The 18,854-nt window shown below is 37.9% G+C and overlaps 1 protein-coding gene across 1 annotated transcript; it reads right to left on the bottom strand.

Annotated features, from left to right (window-relative positions):
* Positions 1-291: 291 nt before the first annotated feature.
* On the bottom strand, positions 292-10,986 carry NDUFB6 (NADH:ubiquinone oxidoreductase subunit B6; the record flags this gene model as incomplete). The annotated part of the gene is made up of 4 exons (XM_079927933.1): positions 292-470; positions 3,890-3,934; positions 8,783-8,875; positions 10,807-10,986. The coding sequence occupies 4 exons, from the start codon at positions 10,984-10,986 to the stop codon at positions 402-404; spliced, it is 387 nt and encodes a 128-aa protein (XP_079784059.1). The 3' UTR covers positions 292-401.
* Between the last annotated feature and the right edge of the window lie 7,868 nt (positions 10,987-18,854).

Raw genomic sequence — 18,854 nt, 5'->3', positions numbered from 1 at the left:
AAAGGCTTTAAAAGTGTGTGGAACTTCTGTTCTTTTATTTGTTTATTGCAACATTTCATTACATTGTATACCTTCACATCACAGAAGATTAAGTACTGTTTAAGAAAAAACTATCATGTGACTAAATAATTTTCTACATGCTGTTTTCCAAATTAAAAATGGCCAGAAAAAGTAGGTGATTGCCCATACCATTTTTTTAGCATGTCCAGTTTTTACTTATTGTTAGATAAGTCATAGAGTCTCAAATTGTACAGAGGGAATCATACAGTTTGGGAAGAAACAGACAACACACATCTGAGTAAACTTTATTAAAGTTACTTTTCCAGAAAATATATTCAGTAAGTGTGGTAATGTAGCAACAAACTTGGGCTCAAACATCTTTGAAATTTTAAAAGTAATCTTCAGTGATGTTGATCAGGAAATTCTTTCATTGGTGGGATTACTTCTCCAGTTTCCAGAATTGTATCACCCTAGAAAAACAAAGATGCATTAGTGAAAAATCTTGTCTGCAGAGGTGATAGTTCCATTTGGTCAGTTCTATTTGGTCATCTGGAAAATCTAGTTCACTTCTGGCATTCACACTTTAAAGGGACAGAGGCAAAATAGAAGCTGTCTAAAGACGAGCAACCAGTATTCAAAATCTTAAGGTGTAAGGGAGAGAATAGGGAAAGTTTCACTCAAAAATGACTAGAAAGGACATGAAAGTTGTCTTTACAAAGTGATAAAAGGATAATCTTTATTTGCTTGGCCCCAAGAAATAGAAGCCCTAGAAAGCTGCAGGTAAACATCTTCAATATAAGGCGGTAATGTATTCCCAGCAACTGAATGTGTTAGGCAGTCACCAGTTTACCGTTTGGCTCAGAATGGATATTAGAAACAGAATGCAAACTTTCCTTGGGCAGCTGGTTCGGGTGTCTTTCCAAACCTAGATGCAGTGTGTATGGCAGAATGGGCATGGACTTTAAAGCCAGAACCAAGTAGTGTGAATCCTGGAACCCTCCACTGACAAGCTGTATAATCTTAGGCAAAGTACTTAGCTTTAATTTCAGCTCTCTGTTTAAGACAGCAGGTTCCATCAGCCTGATAGTCCATGAGTTGACTTAGTAGAGTAGAATTATCCCCATCACCACCTACCATTCCTTGACCTGGTGTGGCTCAGGACTGTATAAATTTGTATTATGTTTAAGCCATTATATACTTGGGGGAAAACTTGTTACCACAGCTAGCATTACCCTAACACAGAAATTAATAACTTGAAGTGGTACTAATGCTGCTGTAATAAAAATTGAACCACATGGCACTGGCTTAGCAGTGGGGCTACAAGGACACTGGCATTGGAGGCTATAAGATGGAAACAAAAGGCACTAATAACTTAGAAGCAGACTGTCTAATGAACTTGAGGTTCTAGGAGAAGTACCTGAAAAAACGTTATAGTATGTGTTTAACTACTAGTGGCTGCCTTAGTAATGTATTTTAAGAAACATAAGCTCAGGTAAGAAGTGGCTGATTTGAGAGGAGAAATAAAAATAAGAATCTAAAAATTCGGGACCTTGCAATATTAGAAAATCAGATTGATTGTTTCTGAATCTCTAAACAGTAACAACACTGAAAAGATTCTGAGAAACAGAAGCCCAATAAAACTCAGTAAACAGAGGGACCCAGCACCGTGGCAAAGATCAGACTGAAACAAAGGTAGCCCTTGAACTAGAGTGTGTTTCTGGTGGCTTCCACATAGCTGCCTCTCAACTGAGTTGAGAGAGGCAGTAGAATAAGGACAAAGAAATGAGACAACTATGTATAGAAACCACAGATACTGGCATGTGGGACTGACTAGAAGCAAAAAGATTAGACTCCTACCAAGTATTTTTCTTTCCATGCCTGCCAAATGTGAGAACTAGATGGTCAAACCAAACATACAGACAATAAAAGCCTATGACTGTTTCTGATTAAAACAACCTGTGGCCCTCAACCTTCTGTGAGCAGAAGGTAGATTTTAAAGGCTGTACAACCCTAAGGAGGGCATACTTCCCAGTACTCATTTTAGATGTGGTCTAGGTTGATAATGGAAAAGAAAGAATCCCCCTAGACTGAGCCAGGGGCCAGGAAGAACAATGAACAAAGGTGTTTCTTCCAGAAGCAAAATCAGTTCCTGTTCAAGTAACTTCCCACACACAGGGGTTAGGAGGCTTTACAGTGTTTGACCACTGGGGTTTCAGAGCCAAGTGACTGCTATGCTGTCCAAATTCCATCGTTGAATAATGGGCGTGGTTGGGAGGCAAGGGATACAGTTTACTTGCCATTGATCCTCAAATCTCCAAGAGAAGAATCTCCAAGAATAACCCTGACGGATATTACTATACATCATCTGAAGATCATAGGTTGCAGTGATGTAACGGGACCTTGGGGTTTCTCCCTAGGAAAGGGACTTGTGTTACGTGTGTGGGAAGAAGGAAGCAAAGAGCTATTTGTTGACTAGAAGGATACACTGTGGCAGAAACTCCAGGTATGGGAGGCTGAGAAACATAAAAAAGCACAAAGACATGTGGGATCATGAGAATGAGTTCTGGCCGACAGGACATGAAGAGAAGTGATGTAAGCTACTTCCAAGCTTAGACCTTAAAATCATCCCCTGAGACATCCAGCCCTCTCTTTCCCTATGATCTTGGAGCCTCATAGTCCCAATGGCCTCACTATAATTGTCTGACCTATGCTAGTCTGTGATGTCAATAGAAAATAAACTTTTGTTAAACCACTGAGATTTGGTGGTTTGTTTGTTACTGTCTATCCTATTCTAAGGTATGTACAGATGAGCATTCTTCAGGTCTTCAAAGGGGCAGCTTCTCAAAGGTACAGAAACAGGAAAGAACCACAGTGGCAAAAAATACGGAAGTAGGAGAGATGCTATGGAATCACTATATGGTCTTCTAAAGAGAGTCCTCCTTCTTTTCCTTTGAACAGTAATGGCAAAATAAACAATAAACAAATGTATAAATGGAAGAATAAATAAATTACCTAACTTGTTGAAACCAACAAGATAATTGAGCCTACCTAGGCCCTGACACACATCAATTATACACAATGAAATACAGAAGAAATCCCCTACTATTTCCTAAAGCAGAATTCCAATTGGAAGAGTTAGCCAACTTTGGTAGTTCTCCCTAAAATTCCCTTCTGTTGCAGTCGTCAATGGATTACTGTGACCATGTCATTTGATAGAAGCAAGAATCTACATCAAGTTTTGTTTTCTAAAATTATATAACTTAGAGCTTGATGGTAGTTCATTATCTGTGACTAGAAATGGAACAAGAACATAACATGTATTTGACTCTGCTAAACAATAACCTCACAAACAGCTAGTAAGATACCAACGGACTAATATGTAATCTTTTAATGATGAAGACTTATTTTAAATTAGGATAATAGCCTACATATTCATAACATAAAATTTAAAGCACACATTGACAGATTATAAATTCACAGATGGAGACGTTACGGTCAAACTGCCATAGGAAATGATAGTTTGGAAATAATAACAGAGGAATTTAGTTGCTGTTACAATGCTCAGGTGTCTGCTCAGGCTAGTGCCCTAAGTCCTTAACCCTACGTGAAATGGCACCAGTGAAAAACTGTTCGTACCTTCAATTCACTTTAGGACTACAAAGGTCGCACAAGCTTTACAGCCAGGGTGAAAAGAAATGTGCCCACATCCCAGGTTCAACTGTAATTGCTACCTCACATTATTTCCTCCTCTTTTTTTTTCTAAGAATATACAAAACAGGCACTTAAACTTTCAGTGAGAAGAAAGGAAAATTTTAGTCTAATGATCACTTGGGAAAGGAAAGAGAAATATAATAAACAGAAGAAAAATCAGAGATGTTTTAAGACTTACTGGGAATATTCTGGGCTTCCTTTCAACGATGGCATATGGTTTTGTCTGCAATAAAAGTAATGCTCTGTTAATTATAGTTTTAGAGTTTCTTCTAAAATAAAATAGATCATATCCCGATTTTTTTTTTCAGTAGAAACGCTGGCACCGATTTTTTTTCCTTTTTTCCCCTCATATCCCAAATTTTTAACTTAAGCCCCAAACTTTCACTAAGCTCCAGACTCATACATCCTATTATTTACTCAAGATCTCTACTTGATCAAACAGGCATTGCAAACTTAATCAGGTCCAACACTTAATGTCCCTCAGTGCCAAACTGTTCCCTATCTGTGTAAATGGCATTTTCATTCTCCTAGTTACGAAGGCCCAAAACCCTGACTCCTCAGCAGGAGGAGATTTTATCCTGAATCTTACTGCTTCTCACCACCTCTAGTACTACTACCCTTGTCCAAGCCTTTATCATATTTTCACCTACTAGTCTCCCAGCTTCCGCTCATGCCCTCCCTAAAGTCTATTCTCCACACTGCAGGCAGAGTAGAGTGATTTTTTTAAGATGCATCGCTCCTGTTACTCCTCTGCTCAAAGTTTCATGATCCTTCCAAAAAAAAAAGCCAAAGTCCTTGCTGTGATCTCTAAGAAACGATCTGGCCCTTGGCTACCTCTCTGATCCTCCCTCTCTCTCTCTCTCTCTCTCTCTCTCTCTCTCTCTCTGAACTGTAGCTGCAGTGGCTTCTTTGTATTAATACAATCAGTTAGGCCTGCTTGTGCCTCAGAGCCCTTATGCTTAATGATTCCTCTACGTGAAATGCTCTTCTCCTAAATACTTGCTTGGTCCAGATCCTCATTTCATTTGTGTTTTTCAAATAGCACTTCCTCAAAGAAGCTTAATAAAAATAGCAGTTCCTGTCACTCTCTAGTCTTTTACCCTTAGTTTTTCTTCTATAGACTTATCACCTCCTATAACATTATATACCTCTCTGCTTATCTGCTTATTGCCAGTCTCCCTAAACATTTCATGAAGACAGGAACTCAATCTGCCTTGTATATCCCTGTGTTAAGAACAGTGCCTTGCACATAGGAGGTGCTAAATAAATGTACTAATTAAGCATACACATCTGTACAAGATACCACACCAAAAAATTTAAAAGATTATTGGCATGATTTAAGACTCAGGCAAATTGGAGCCAAAAGCAGGAGAGAAACTCAGAATACAATGTGAGGACATTCAAATGTCTCTAAAAACTGTGGCCAGAGGCAAGAAGATACTGAAATGTCTTCAGAGAGAATGTTAAATTCAATTAAGCATAAAGGTGTTAGCTGAAGTAAACTGGGTGCAACAGTAGAGGATGCAGGCCTAACCAAACCAAGACAAAGAATAACGTAAAAGAGAGGCTTTGGGACATCTACTGACATAAAACCTTTAACTACGTCCATCTGTGGCTCAGGAAAAATCACCTAGAAGTATGAATCCCTCAGGTAAGCAGCCATATTAATGTCTTGAATTGTCAACCCAGTAACTTCAGCTTGTTAAATTTTCTTCTCTTAGGAGATAAGTGTTTTTTTAATCCTAGAAATATTTAGTTAAATACAGATATAACAAGATAAATTAACCCAGGGTATAAACAGATGAATGTCAAATTTAATAAGTTCTGAAAACACTGGGACAATCCATATATTCTGATATAGAGTATCTGTAATGTTTAAGATAATCAGGCTATTAGAGATTCTAAAAGATTAGTTTTAGGATTCTAGTTAAAATGTGTAATTGATTTAGATGTATGATTTTTAAGTTTAAAAAGATTTTCCTTTTTAGGGTCATTAATATGTCCTATAAATACTTAAAAATAAAACTCAACTTAATTTGAGTTATTTCTACCTGAAAAAGTATCTTCTGGCTTCACTTTACTTTTTCATTCCTGTTATCTCTGCCCTAACCAGATTCTCATCAACTAATATCTACTAAACTGCAATAGCCTCCAGCTGATTTGCCTGATGTCAATCCTTTCCTCCCTCCAATTCACCCTACATATCAAGGTTTTTTATGTTTAAATATATCACTTTATTAACTCACTCTCCTATTTAAAAATGGAAAGCTTCCCACTGCCTACCACGTAAAGTTCAACCTCCTCTGCCTAGCTTTCAGGACCTTCCATTTATTGGTTCCACCCTACTAAGCCAAGAGACTCGCAGTTCCAGGCAATCCTATCTTCGGTAAACAAGACCATGCTAACTACTAACTCCTTGTTTTTCTAACTGGAACAGATTTTCTCCTCCATACTTTTACCCAAATCATACCTATCTTCCAACTTTATTATAAACTCCTTGAAGTCAGGAATTTCATCTTATATATTCTTTCCACAGCAATAAAGGAAGACATACTAGGCATTCCATAGTTGACGATCAACAGAGGTAATCTTAGTGAAGAAAACAAAGGTGTTGTCAGCAATCAGAAATTTAAAGAACCCACACAGTCAACAGAGAACAAGTGACATAAGAGTGAATTTTCTGAGAACCCCACTTATTTGTTTCACTCTCCTTTCATCAGGCTACAGGAAAGCAAACCTCAACTGGATTAGCTACAATTTGTTACGCAGTCCCAAACTTTTTTTTTTACTGAATCACTTCATAGTGAATTGCTGACTGGTTTATTACTTTAGTGTGTACTTCCTACAAATAAGGACAATATTCTTAAAATAATCACAATACAGCCATCAGGATCAGAAAATTAACATTGATATATTAATACCTTCTATCTAGTCTGAAGAACCCATTCAAATTTTATCACTTGTCTCCATAACTGTTTGGAGTTATCAAAAAATCCCCCCTTATATAACCAGTTCTCCATCCATCGTGTAGGCTGTTTAAAGTTCTGACTGCCAATGCCATCTCTTTTTTTTTTTTTGACGAAGCAGATTGTGCCCATGAATCAAGTTCACATTTAGTTGACAAGTCCCTTTAGTCTTCTTCAATCTGGAACAAATCTTCCATGGTTCTTTAACTTTCATGATCTTGACATTTTTGAAGGTAACAAGCCAATTATTATGCAGAAAAGTCCATCAATTAGATTCAGCTTATACATTTTTGGCAGGAACATCGCAAAACATATTGTTTTCTTCTTATTGCATCCTATCAAGTAGTACACAATTTCAGTCTGTCCCATTATTGGTAATGTAATTTAGATTTCTTGATTAAGATGATGTCTGCCAGGTTTCCTCCATTACAAAGTTACTCTTTGTAACAAATAAGTATGTTGAAGGTAGGAATTTGGGGATTAATGTTAGCACCTTTTGATGTTCCCTGGCTGAATAAAATATTACTATGATGATTCTCAAATGGTGACTTTTTTTGTCCATTTCTTCTTTACTCTACTGTACAAAAAAAAAAGCTTTCTCTTCTGTCCATTTATTAATTAATTTATATGAGCATGGACTCATGGATTTGCGTTTTATTTATCCAGCTGGCTCTCATCTATTACTATCATTTATTTTGCTGCTCAAATTTGTTCCAGTGGGAGTCTTTTCAAGCTGACTCTGTCCTTTTGATTCATCTCCATCATTCTTTGAACACACTTCTTTACTTTCTGGCACAAGCTCATCTTGTACTTTCCCTGCCCCGGCCCTGGAATCAGCCATTTCTTCAAGGAGCTCTGGATCCTTTCAGTGGAAAACTATATTTAGAAAGTAAGCCCAGCTGCTAGATGTGCTAGTTATTGATACCATGGGGTAGCAATGCTCACAGGCCCTATCAATGGACAGAGCTAGGTAAATCTGCATTTACAGCTATATTTATTTCTATATTTATCAATACATACTAAAAATCATGAGTCACACCAATACTTCCAATTCCATTCCAGTACCACAAGGTTTTCTCCCTGTATTCCATATGCATAACTCCCTTTTCTGACAATGAGAATTCAGGGTTCCAGTATCATCAACATATGTTCTCATTTGATCAACCTTCCTGTATATAACCAATCTCCTGTCATCTCCACCACCACACTCCAGTATAAATAACCTCCTCACCTCATTCGGTTTCTGATACTTTACTTTGGGTTGCCAACTCCATCACTGCCCCAAACCACACTCCTTCCTGATGTCTTCCTCCCCTCACTCAGGTTCCAATATCCTACACCAGGTTGCTGACACTGCTGCCCTCCACTCACCAATTCCCTGCCCCCTTACCCACTCAGCAACCCACTCAGGATTTAAGCCTCCTCACTGGGTACAAGAATGCCCTCCTCACTCTTTGGGTTACAAAACTCCATGCTGGGCAACTACCAACACTCTCCCTTCCATGCCACTCCCCAAAATGCACTCCTTCCTCACCCTGCCTGGGATTTAACACCCTACACCAGGGTATCCCTAGCCTTTAAAATATGGCAACAGACTCAATTCAATGCAAGATCTTTCAGTGAAAAAAATTCAAGCTTTTGGACATGCTGAATTCTAAAGAAAGTAAGTTGTGAAAAACCAGACAGAGCAAAGGAAAAGGAAATGATGACAAAGATAACCTTTATCTATTGTGAATTTTATCTTATACCAGATCTGTGCTCAAAAAAAAGGAGCAGAAATTATTTTCTCCCTTCCAACTCAGGACGCTGAGTTTGCACCAGTATTATTAGGTCAACTACATTTCTGATCATTTAAACATTGTTTCATGAGGAAATGCAATTCAAGTTGTAAACAACTAATATAAAGATCAACTTTTTGAAAAACCATACATTACCTAAGTTTCATTAAACCTTTTACCTAAAAGGATTCAAAGTAATTCAAAATCAGTTATAAGTGGCAGATTATTTCCACTAAGTAGAGCCGGGTAAGGCATTGCCACATAGGAAATAATTTTGTACAATATTAAAAATAAATTCTGAAAAATACATACTTAAAGCACACTTACATTCACATGATATTTCAGATAATAATGAATAATCCAGAAAGGGATCAGTACATGAGTAAAAGCAAAGATACTGTGTCGGTACGTCTTATAGATCTGGGGGAAAAAAAACATACACAAAATAGATATCTTATTTTTTATACATTTGTGGCAGAAAAAAAAAGCATCAGTGATATAAAAAATCACGATTATTGTAAAATCTCTAAATGCTACGTATTTCCATATAGTCTGTACACCGAATATTTTTACTAAACATAGTGCCTGCTAGGTGACACCTGCAGAGTTCAAAGCAAAGGAGGCTTAAGAGAAGCAGCATTTTGCAAAACTATAGTACTGTATTTATAAATATGTTTTTTAAAAGACTTCTAAAAATATCCTTATTATAAGTTTGTTTAAGATAAAACATGGCATAAATAATGAAATAATTCTAATCAATTTAACCAGAGTAATCAGAACTACAGAATTTTCAGGTAAAGTCATTTCCCTAATTTATCAATTTCAGATATCCATAATAAACACCATTTGTATCATTCTACCTGTAGGGCAGACAACCTTGAGTGCACTAATGCTGGAAAAAGAATGTTTTACATACTGGGATAAGGGTGTTCCAAGCTCACTTTGAGGTGCCTTCAGACACAGTATTTTTAAAAAGAAAGGCAAAAGACATCTAAAAATGGAACTTTTCCATGGCAGCCAATTTGACTGAAACAGACCTATCCTGTCAGGGAAAAGACAATCTAGATTCTAAGTGTTGTAACAGATATGATTATGAAAGAAAAAGTTAACTCAAAGTAAGGTAAGACAGATTTCAACAAATGATTATTTACTTCCTTACATCACTGGCTGACGGGTGGGATGTCAACATTCAACCAGTGGCTGCCAAATCAGTTAAGTAATGCCAGAGACACAAAGGGTGAGAAGAGAGGAGAGTTCAATTAGAGTTTAATTTTACCATCATAAATAAGTATCTAATACCACTTTCTTAGAAAAATTTGCACCAGACTTTGTAGCACAATAAAATACACATGGATTTCAAAGTGAACTTCTTCAATTCCTAGCCCTGGGACCACAGGTAAATCACTGAATTCCTGCAGGTCTCCGTTTCCACATATTTAAAACGAGGATTAGGGATGGTTTCTACCTTATGGAAGTAAAAAAATAAATAAAGTAACACGTGTAAAACCCTCAGCAAAGTGCCAGGCACAAAGTAAGCACCGAAGTGTTCCTTATATTATTACCATTATTATTAGCCAAAGTTGCAAGGAATTCTGAGATACAGCATTCATCATTCATAATTGATGTGATTTAATTAACGACCTCAAGAAAATATCAGGAGACCCTGAAAATAAAGATAGCACTTGAGTGAGTGACTTTCTGCAAAGTCCAGGAATGGCATTCTTAAATGAAAGCGTGTGTTCAACGTACGTAGTAGCGGTTAAGAAAGGGGGCTCTTGAATATGACTCACTCAGCATACCAATAGGACCCCTTCTTTAATGGTCATTACATAGAGCTGTATTACCAGCTAGAGGCTCATTGTGCCTTCTGGTAGTCGAGTGCAGAGTTAGTTGGTCTCTATAATCTCAACCTCAAAAATCAGACAAGTGTCTTCAAATACTAAAATCATTGAATTTTAACTTTAGTGAATCCTTGGCCATCATTCTGAGGGAAGGTCTCCACAGTCAAAAGAGAAGCAAGCCTGCAGTGTCCTGTAAAACCCAGGCGAAGATTCGCCTCCTTCTCATCACATTTGACAGCCAAAGGACAAGACCATCCCGAAGCCATACAAGCTCCGGACTCTGACTCCTGACTCCCGACTCCCAGCCTATGATTCCTGGGACCAGTGAGCGTCCCAGCTAAACCTAAGTCTCGGTAGAATCTGATTCTCCCTTGGGGAACTACCGGAACTTTCGGGGGTGGAGCGAGTCAGTCCCTAATGTGGCTACAGTGAGCAGGCGTCCCAGCAGCCAGGCCGGGGTCCGCTACGGGGCGGGAGTCAGGGTGGGAGTGGGGGAGGGCTGTCACTCACCACGTTCTTCCAGGAGGCCCCGTCCTGCAAAAACTTATTCCAGAATTGCTCCATAGGCCACATCCTCCGCGGGGGCAGCACCGGTTCCCGGGGGCTCAGCTCCTGATCCTTCAGCCATCGCCTTCTCAGCTCTCGCAGCTGCTGCAGCCGCAATTTCTCGTCGGACGTATACCCTGACATGTCACCGCTGATACCAAGGCAGCAGGATACGGCGCGCCCCCGAACCAGGGTCTTGTCACTTACGCGCGCACTTGCACTGCAAAGCGACCTTGCTAGGACGCCAGGGAGCGGCGCGCCGTTAGGACGTCACTCTGGTCCTGCCTCCGAGCGGCTCCAATCTGCGCGTAGTGGCTGGGCATGCGCAAAGCCCTCCACACACCTTCCGGGTTTACTGGCCCAGATTACCAGTGGCGGCAGTGATACCTCAGTTACCGGATGAGGAGGAAAGTGATGAATGAGAGAAAGTATGAGAGCTCAGAGGACTAGAGGTTCTGATAAGGAAGAACTGGTGCGCTGGGAGTTGGAAGCGTGAGAATATGTGATTCAGTGAATGTGACTTCCAAATGCAAAATTCTTCCTTTGCCTCTCCCACCTTGCAAATCCTCTTCCCGTGACCTACAGAGTCTGTGGAGACCCGTTACATCTAAGTTTAAACCCCAGACTTGTCAGTGACTGGTAAGGTGACCTTGAGCAGCTGTCTCAGTCTGTTCTTCCATCTGTACTGCAGAAGTAAAAAGAGTCTCAATATCTAGCAGAATTATACACATTCACACTTTGAGCCAGCAATCCCACTTCTAGAACTCTATCCTAAAGATATCGTGGTAAAAGTATGTGCAAGACCATTCACTGCAGCACTATATGTAATAAAATACTGGAAATTGCTCCCAAAGTTCCTCAGTAAATGGCTACTTGAATAAATTATGGTAAAATAATGCAATGAAGTGCCCTATATACAACTGGAGTGAGCTCCTGAATACATATATTGTTAATTGAAAAAAGTTGTGGAAAGAAGTGTATATAGTATACTACCTTTCATCCAAAAAGGGGAGGGTGGTAGTAATACTAAATAAGTATATATATATACATATACTATATCTTGTAATACTATATATATATATATATTTGCTTAAAGTTTAAAAATAACAAAGGAAAATTACTGATTTTTTTTAATGTTACTTGAGGAAGAGAGGAAGGCAGTAGGCTACAAGAGACAGAGATAGAACCTAAACTTCTCTGAATTTATAAAAAGCAGCCTTTAAAAATCAAAAGAAAAAATACATGGGTCTAACTGATCTGCTTGTTGGCATAATTTCAAAAACACACACCATTTCAGGTAACTTTAAACTATCAAATTACTGTACATCCATAGAGAGATATACCTCAAAGAAAAAAGAACTAAAAAAAAAGAAAAGAAAGCAGTCAAACTGTTTTAACTGATCATATGGTTGGTAGTGATGGTAGTGGTGCTATTGTTAATGTGACACTGAAAATAAACATTTATGCCGGGATTTTTTTTTTTTTTTTTTTTTGCGGTACGCGGGCCTCTCCCTGTTGTGGCCTCTCCCACTGCAGAGCACAGGCTCCGGACGCGCAGGCTCAGCGGCCATGGCTCACAGGCCCAGCCGCTCCGCGGCGTGTGGGATCTTCCCGGACCGGGGCACGAACCCGTGTCCCCTGCATCGGCAGGCGGACTCTCAACCACTGCGCCACCAGGGAAGCCCTATGCTGGGACTTTTGTTGTGGGAGAAAGGAGATACAAATGTAAATTGTATGAGTTTAAGTAAAAACTCTGTAGTCCTAAATTTGGACAGGAATAAACAGTATTAACTCATGATGTATTTTATCTTTAAATAAATATATAATTTTATCTTAACTCTGCCTATGAAATGGCCTAAAAACTATGGCCAACCCAGTAACCATGAACATCTTTAGCTCCTAGATTGTGATCTCTAAATACCATTTTCCATTAAAAGGAACCAAGACTCCTTGGAGCAGCAGTTCTCAAAACATTTTGCTCCCCAAATCTCTTTAAATTCTTAAAATTGTTGAGGGCCCAAAGAGTTTTTATTTATGTGGGCTATATCTATTGATGTTGACTGAATTAAAAATCAAAACATTTCAAAATAACAAAGTATCTATTAACAAAAATTAGTGAGAAGAGTACAATTGTTTTACATTTTTGTGAATCTAGTTAATGTCTGGCTTAATAAATGACAGCAGAATTCTTAGAACTGCTTCTGCATTCAATCATAATATCGCACATCATGTAACCTTTGGGAAACTCTGTATATATTTGTGAGAAAATGAAAGTTTAAAAGGGCAAATAGCCCTTAGTATTAATATGAAAATAATTTTGACCTCACAAACCCCATGAAAGGATCACAGGGACTCCCAGGGGCTCCCAGATTACACTGTGAGAACCATAACCTTGGAGAAATAGCTAATTTCAGGTTCGAGTTAAGAAATATAAAATAAGCCTGGAACAGCTTGTCTTAGCAGAAAGCAGGGAAGTTTTTAAAGACTAGTAGGGTCATGTCAAAAAGATTCAGGAGAGAACTTCAATAGACTTACGTTGGTCAATAAGTATAGTGACTTCAGTGGAATGAAAAATATCAAATACATTCACATACATAATTTCATGATTTTTTAAAAACTTATTGATCACTTCTTGATAGTATTAGGGAACCAACTCATTATTTTGAAAACTGATAAGTACAGGAAAAATCAAGCATTTTTCTGTCCTCTTTATATCTTAAAGTAACATCTTAAAGTAACAAAATAGTTGATGAGGGGAAATTTATTCAAAGGAACATAAAAACCTAATAAAAGAAGAATGGATGCAGTTAGAATATCACTGTTTTGCAACCGTTGGTTTATTAATCAATCAATGCCCCTGATTATCTGGAGGTTGACATCCCAAAAAGAGAGCAACTGCGCCTCCTGGTGGAAGACTGCCTCACTGCCTTGTGAAGTAGCCTTGCCAAACAAAAAGTTGAACTTGAATCTGATCAAGTTTCTCAATCTACCCACTCACTTAAAGGAAATATAGGGGAGAGAGAAACTCCTTATATGACACCAAAATGATACATTCAGACAAATCTATATTGTAGAAACTTTAGACACGCAGCTTAGTTTCTTAAACAAAAATATATGGAGGGGAAAGAGAGAGAGAGAACCTATAGATTAGGAGAAAAAACTTAATAAGAAAACAAACAACCCAATTTAAAAATTGGCCAAAGACCTTAACAGACACCTCACCAAAGGAGATATACAGATGGCAAGTAGGCATATGAAAAGATGCTCCACGTCATATGTCATCAGGGAAATGCAAATTAAAACAATGAAATACCACTACACACCTATTAGAATGGCCAAAATTTGGAACACTGACAACATCAAATGCTGTGGGAGAGGGATGTGAAGGAACAAGAACTCTCATTCACTGCTGGTGGGAATGCAAAATGGCACAGCTACTTTGGAAGACTGTTTGGAGTCTTCTTCCAAAATGAAACATTCCCTTATAATAAAAGCCAACAATTTTGTGCTTTGGTATTTACCCAAAGGAGTTGAAAACTTACATCAACAAAAAAACATGCACACAAATATTTACAGTAACTTTATTCATAATTGCCAAACTTGAAAGCAACGAAGATGTCCTCCAGTAGGTGAATGGTTAAATAAACTGTGGTACATCCAGACAATGGCATATTATTTAGTGACAAAAAGAACTGAGCTCTCAAGCCTTGAAAATACACGGAGGACTCTTAATTTCATATAGCTAAGTGAAAGAAGCAAAGCTGAGAAGGCTACATACTGTATGATTCCAACTCTATGACATTCTCTAAAAAACAAAACTATGGAGACAATAAAAGATTAGCGGTTGCCAAGGGGGTGGTGGGGACACCAACAGGCAGAGCACAGAGGATTTTTAGGGCAGTGAAAATATTCTGTATGATACTATTATAACAATGGATATGTTATTATACATTTGTCCAAACCCATTGAATTCACAACACCAAGAGTGAACACTATGGACTTTGGGTGATTATGATGTGTCGACGTAGGTTCATCTTTGTTTAAAAAAAAAGTACTATTCTGGTGAGTGGTGTTGGTAATGGGGGAGGCTACGCATGTGTGAGAACAGGGGATATGTGGGAAATCTCTATACATTTCTCTCAATTTTATTGTAAACCTAAAACTGCTCTAAAAAAATTATTTTTTAAAAAAAGGAGACAATGAGAGAAATTTGAACACTACCTCAATCTTTTATGATATTAAGAAATTTCTGTTCATTTTTATGGGTGGTGATATTGTGGTTATATTTTTAAAGGGGAGTTCTTATCTGTTAGAGATACCTTCTAAAATACTTATGAAAGAGAGGGTATGACGCCTGCGATTTCTTCTAAACGATGGAAGGGGGAGGAAAGAAGTATGGCGAAAATAAAATTAGTAATGAGTGGTAATTCTTGAAGCCGACTGATAGGTAAGTAGGGGTTCATTATTCTCCTCTCATATACTATTTTGCATATGTCTGAAATTCTTCCAAATAAAAGAATTTTAAAGATTTATGCAGCTGACTTAGGTTAGGCTCTCAACTCTGTCATGATGAGATCCCTACTGAATACACTGTAATGGCCTATATGGGAAAAGAATCTAAAAGAGTGGATATATGTACATGTATAACAGATCCACTTTGCTGTACACCTGAAACTAACACAACATTGTAAATCAACTGTACCCCAATAAAAAATTTTTTTTAAAAAGAATTAAAGCCACAAACAACAACAGCAAAAAACAAGTGTAAGTCCCTGAGTGCTAATTATCTCCAGAAGGGCTGTGTTTAGGTCCGCAGTGAGGCATTTGAGAGCCCAAATAAGCGTTTCCTTTGTGAGTAGAGTTAAAAGACCCCTAGCAGTTTCTTGAATCCGGGGCCTTCATGCTGACTTGCTCTGGAGCCCTACCACACTTTCCCCCACTTTCCACCATCACCACATTTAAAAAGGAAAACAAAGAAATGAAATCAACATTGTTTTGGAAAATATATTCCTATACCACTGGCTACTGCCTAACATATTTCCACCCCTTCCCATTTACCTATGGCTGTGAAATCCATCAAGATGAGTTTAAGAAAAATAAAGCACAATTGGGGAGCATGTCCAGCTCAACACACCTAGGAAATGGACTCACAAAATCAGACGGTTGGCAGCACCTGGATTAACTACTTGATATTCCCACAAGAGGTCACTCTAACTTTCTGAAAAATCATAAAATCAATTAAATTAGGTTTTATATAAGGTCTAATTAACCAGCACATAAAACTTGGAAAGAGCTAAGGCATGGTGGACAGGGAAAAGAAGGGGCCAGGGGATAAAGCGAGAAGTTGTCTTCTGTCAGTAAACTTACCTCTTCAACATTGGATCTGTCTAATAAGGGTCTATACTTCCAGCTATGTTTTTATAAGCCAGTTCAGTTTGACCCCTGCAAGAGTGCACTAGTTGGGGAAGACATGAGATTGAGGCCATGGATATCAGGTGATGTGGGACAGAAGGCTGAACTGTGTGCAGGACCTCCGCTCCCTCCCAACACGTGCACACACACACACACACACACACACACACACACACACACACACACACACGAGTCTGAGTCTGCCAGCAGGAATTGAGATGAGCGTTCCACATCAAAGTTCCCTTTCCTTCCTTCAGTCAAAATTTAAAAACCCTTGTGCTGTCTTCACTTTAAGTACTGCTTAAGGCTACTGTTGAAAAAATATTTAATTTCCCTACAAATTCCTTTATCTCCCAGTAAGATTCTTTCATCTTGTACTTCTGCTTTAAAGAAAAACACTGTATCATCCTACCATACAAGGCATCATTATTTCCAAAACGGCAAAGGGGAAAAGGATGCTTGCTTATGTTGGTCAGAAAAATCTGTGAAGCTGCTTAAGAGGGGGCATTCTCCTACAAATCCCTATTCTGAAGCTTTTTTTTTTTTAAACCAATGTTTTAGGGGTGTACAGAAACTAATATAATGAGCAACTTCATGGTGAAGTTCATTACTAACAGAGGCAGAATATCACACACCATGTGCCACAGATAAAGATCAGATCAGAAATAAATGAAAAAGAAATGAAGGAAACAATAGCAAAGATCAATAAAACTGAAAGCTGGTTCTTTTGAGAAGATAAACAAAATTAATAAACCATTAGCCAGACTCATCAAGAAAAAAAGGAAGAAGACTCAAATCAACAGAATTAAAAATGAAAAAGGAGAAGTAACAACCAACACTGCAGAAATACAAAAGATCATGAGAAATTACTGCAAGCAACTCTATGGCAATAAAATGGACAACCTGGAAGAAACGGACAAATTCTTAGAAAAGCACAACCTTCTGAGACTGAATCGGGAAGAAATAGAAAATATGAACAGACCAATCACAAGCACTGAAATTGAAATTGTGATTTAAAATCTTCCAACAAACAAAAGCCCAGAACCAGATAGCTTCACCAGCAAATTCTATCAAACATTTAGAGAAGAGCTAACACCTATCCTTCTCAAACTCTTCCAAAATATAGCAGAGGGAGGAACACTCCCAAACTCATTCTATAAGGCCACCATCACTGTGATACCAAAATCAGACAAAGATGTCACACAAAAAAAGAAAACTACAGGCCGATATCACTGATGAACATGGATGCAAAAATCCTTAACAAAATACTAGCAAACAGAATCCAACAGCACATTAAAAGGATCATACACCATGATCAAGTGGGGTTTATCCCGGAAATGAAGGATTCTTCAATATACGGAAATCAATCAATGTGATGCACCATATTAACAAGTTGAAGGATAAAAACCATATGATATTCTCAATAGATGCAGAAAAAGATTTTGACAAAATTCAACACCCATTTATGATAAAAAATCTCCAGAAAGTGGGCATAGAGGGAACCTACCTCAACATAATAAAGGCCATGTATGACAAATGCACAGCCAACATCATTCTCAATGGTGAAAAACTGAAACCATTTCCTCTAAGATCAGGAACAAGACAAGGTGTTCACTCTCATCACAATTATTCAACATAGTTTTGGAAGTTTTAGCCACAGCAATTAGAGAAGAAAAAGAAATAAAAGGAATCCAAATCAGAAAATAAGAAGTAAAACTGTCACTGTTTGTAGATGAGATGATACTATACATAGAGAATCCTAAAGATGCTTCCAGAAAACTACTAGAGCTAATCAATGAATTTGGTAAAGTAGTAGGATACAAAATTAATGCACAGAAATCTCTTGTATTCCTATACACTAACAACAAACAATCTTAAAGTGAAATTAAGGAAACACTCCCATTTAACATTGCCTCAAAAGGAATAAAATACCTAGGAATAAACCAACCTAAGGAGACAAAAGACCTGTATGCAGAAAACTATAAGACACTGATGAAAGAAATTAAAGATGATACAAACAGATGGAGAGATATACCATGTTCTTGGATCAGAAGAATCAACATTGTGAAAATGACTGTACTACTCAAAGCAATGTACAGATTCAATGCAATCCCTGTCAAACTACCAATGGCAATTTTTACAAAACTAGAACAAAAAATTTTACATTTTGTATGGAAACACAAAAGATGCCGAATTGCCAAAGCAATCTTGAGAAGGAAAAATGGAGCTGGAGGAATCAGGCTCCCTGACTTTAGACTATACTACAAAGCTACAATAATCAAGACAGTATGGTACTGGCACAAAAACAGAAATATAGATCAATGGAACAGGATAGAAAGCCCAGAGATAAATCCACACACATATGGTCACCCTATCTTTGACAAAGGGGGCAAGAATATACAATGGATAAAAGACAGCCTCTTCAATAAGTGGTGCTGGTAAAAGTGGACAGCTACATGTAAAAGAATGAAATTAGAACACTTCCTAAAACCTAAACTTAAAGTGGATTAAAGACCTAAATGTAAGGCCAGACACTATAAAAATATTACAGGAAAACACAGGCAGAACACTCTATGACATAAATCACAGCAAGATAATTT

This window comes from Stenella coeruleoalba (assembly GCF_951394435.1).
Source record: "Stenella coeruleoalba genome assembly, chromosome: 7".
Taxonomy (NCBI): Eukaryota; Metazoa; Chordata; class Mammalia; order Artiodactyla; family Delphinidae; genus Stenella; species Stenella coeruleoalba.
This window is presented reverse-complemented; position numbering and strand designations above follow the sequence as displayed.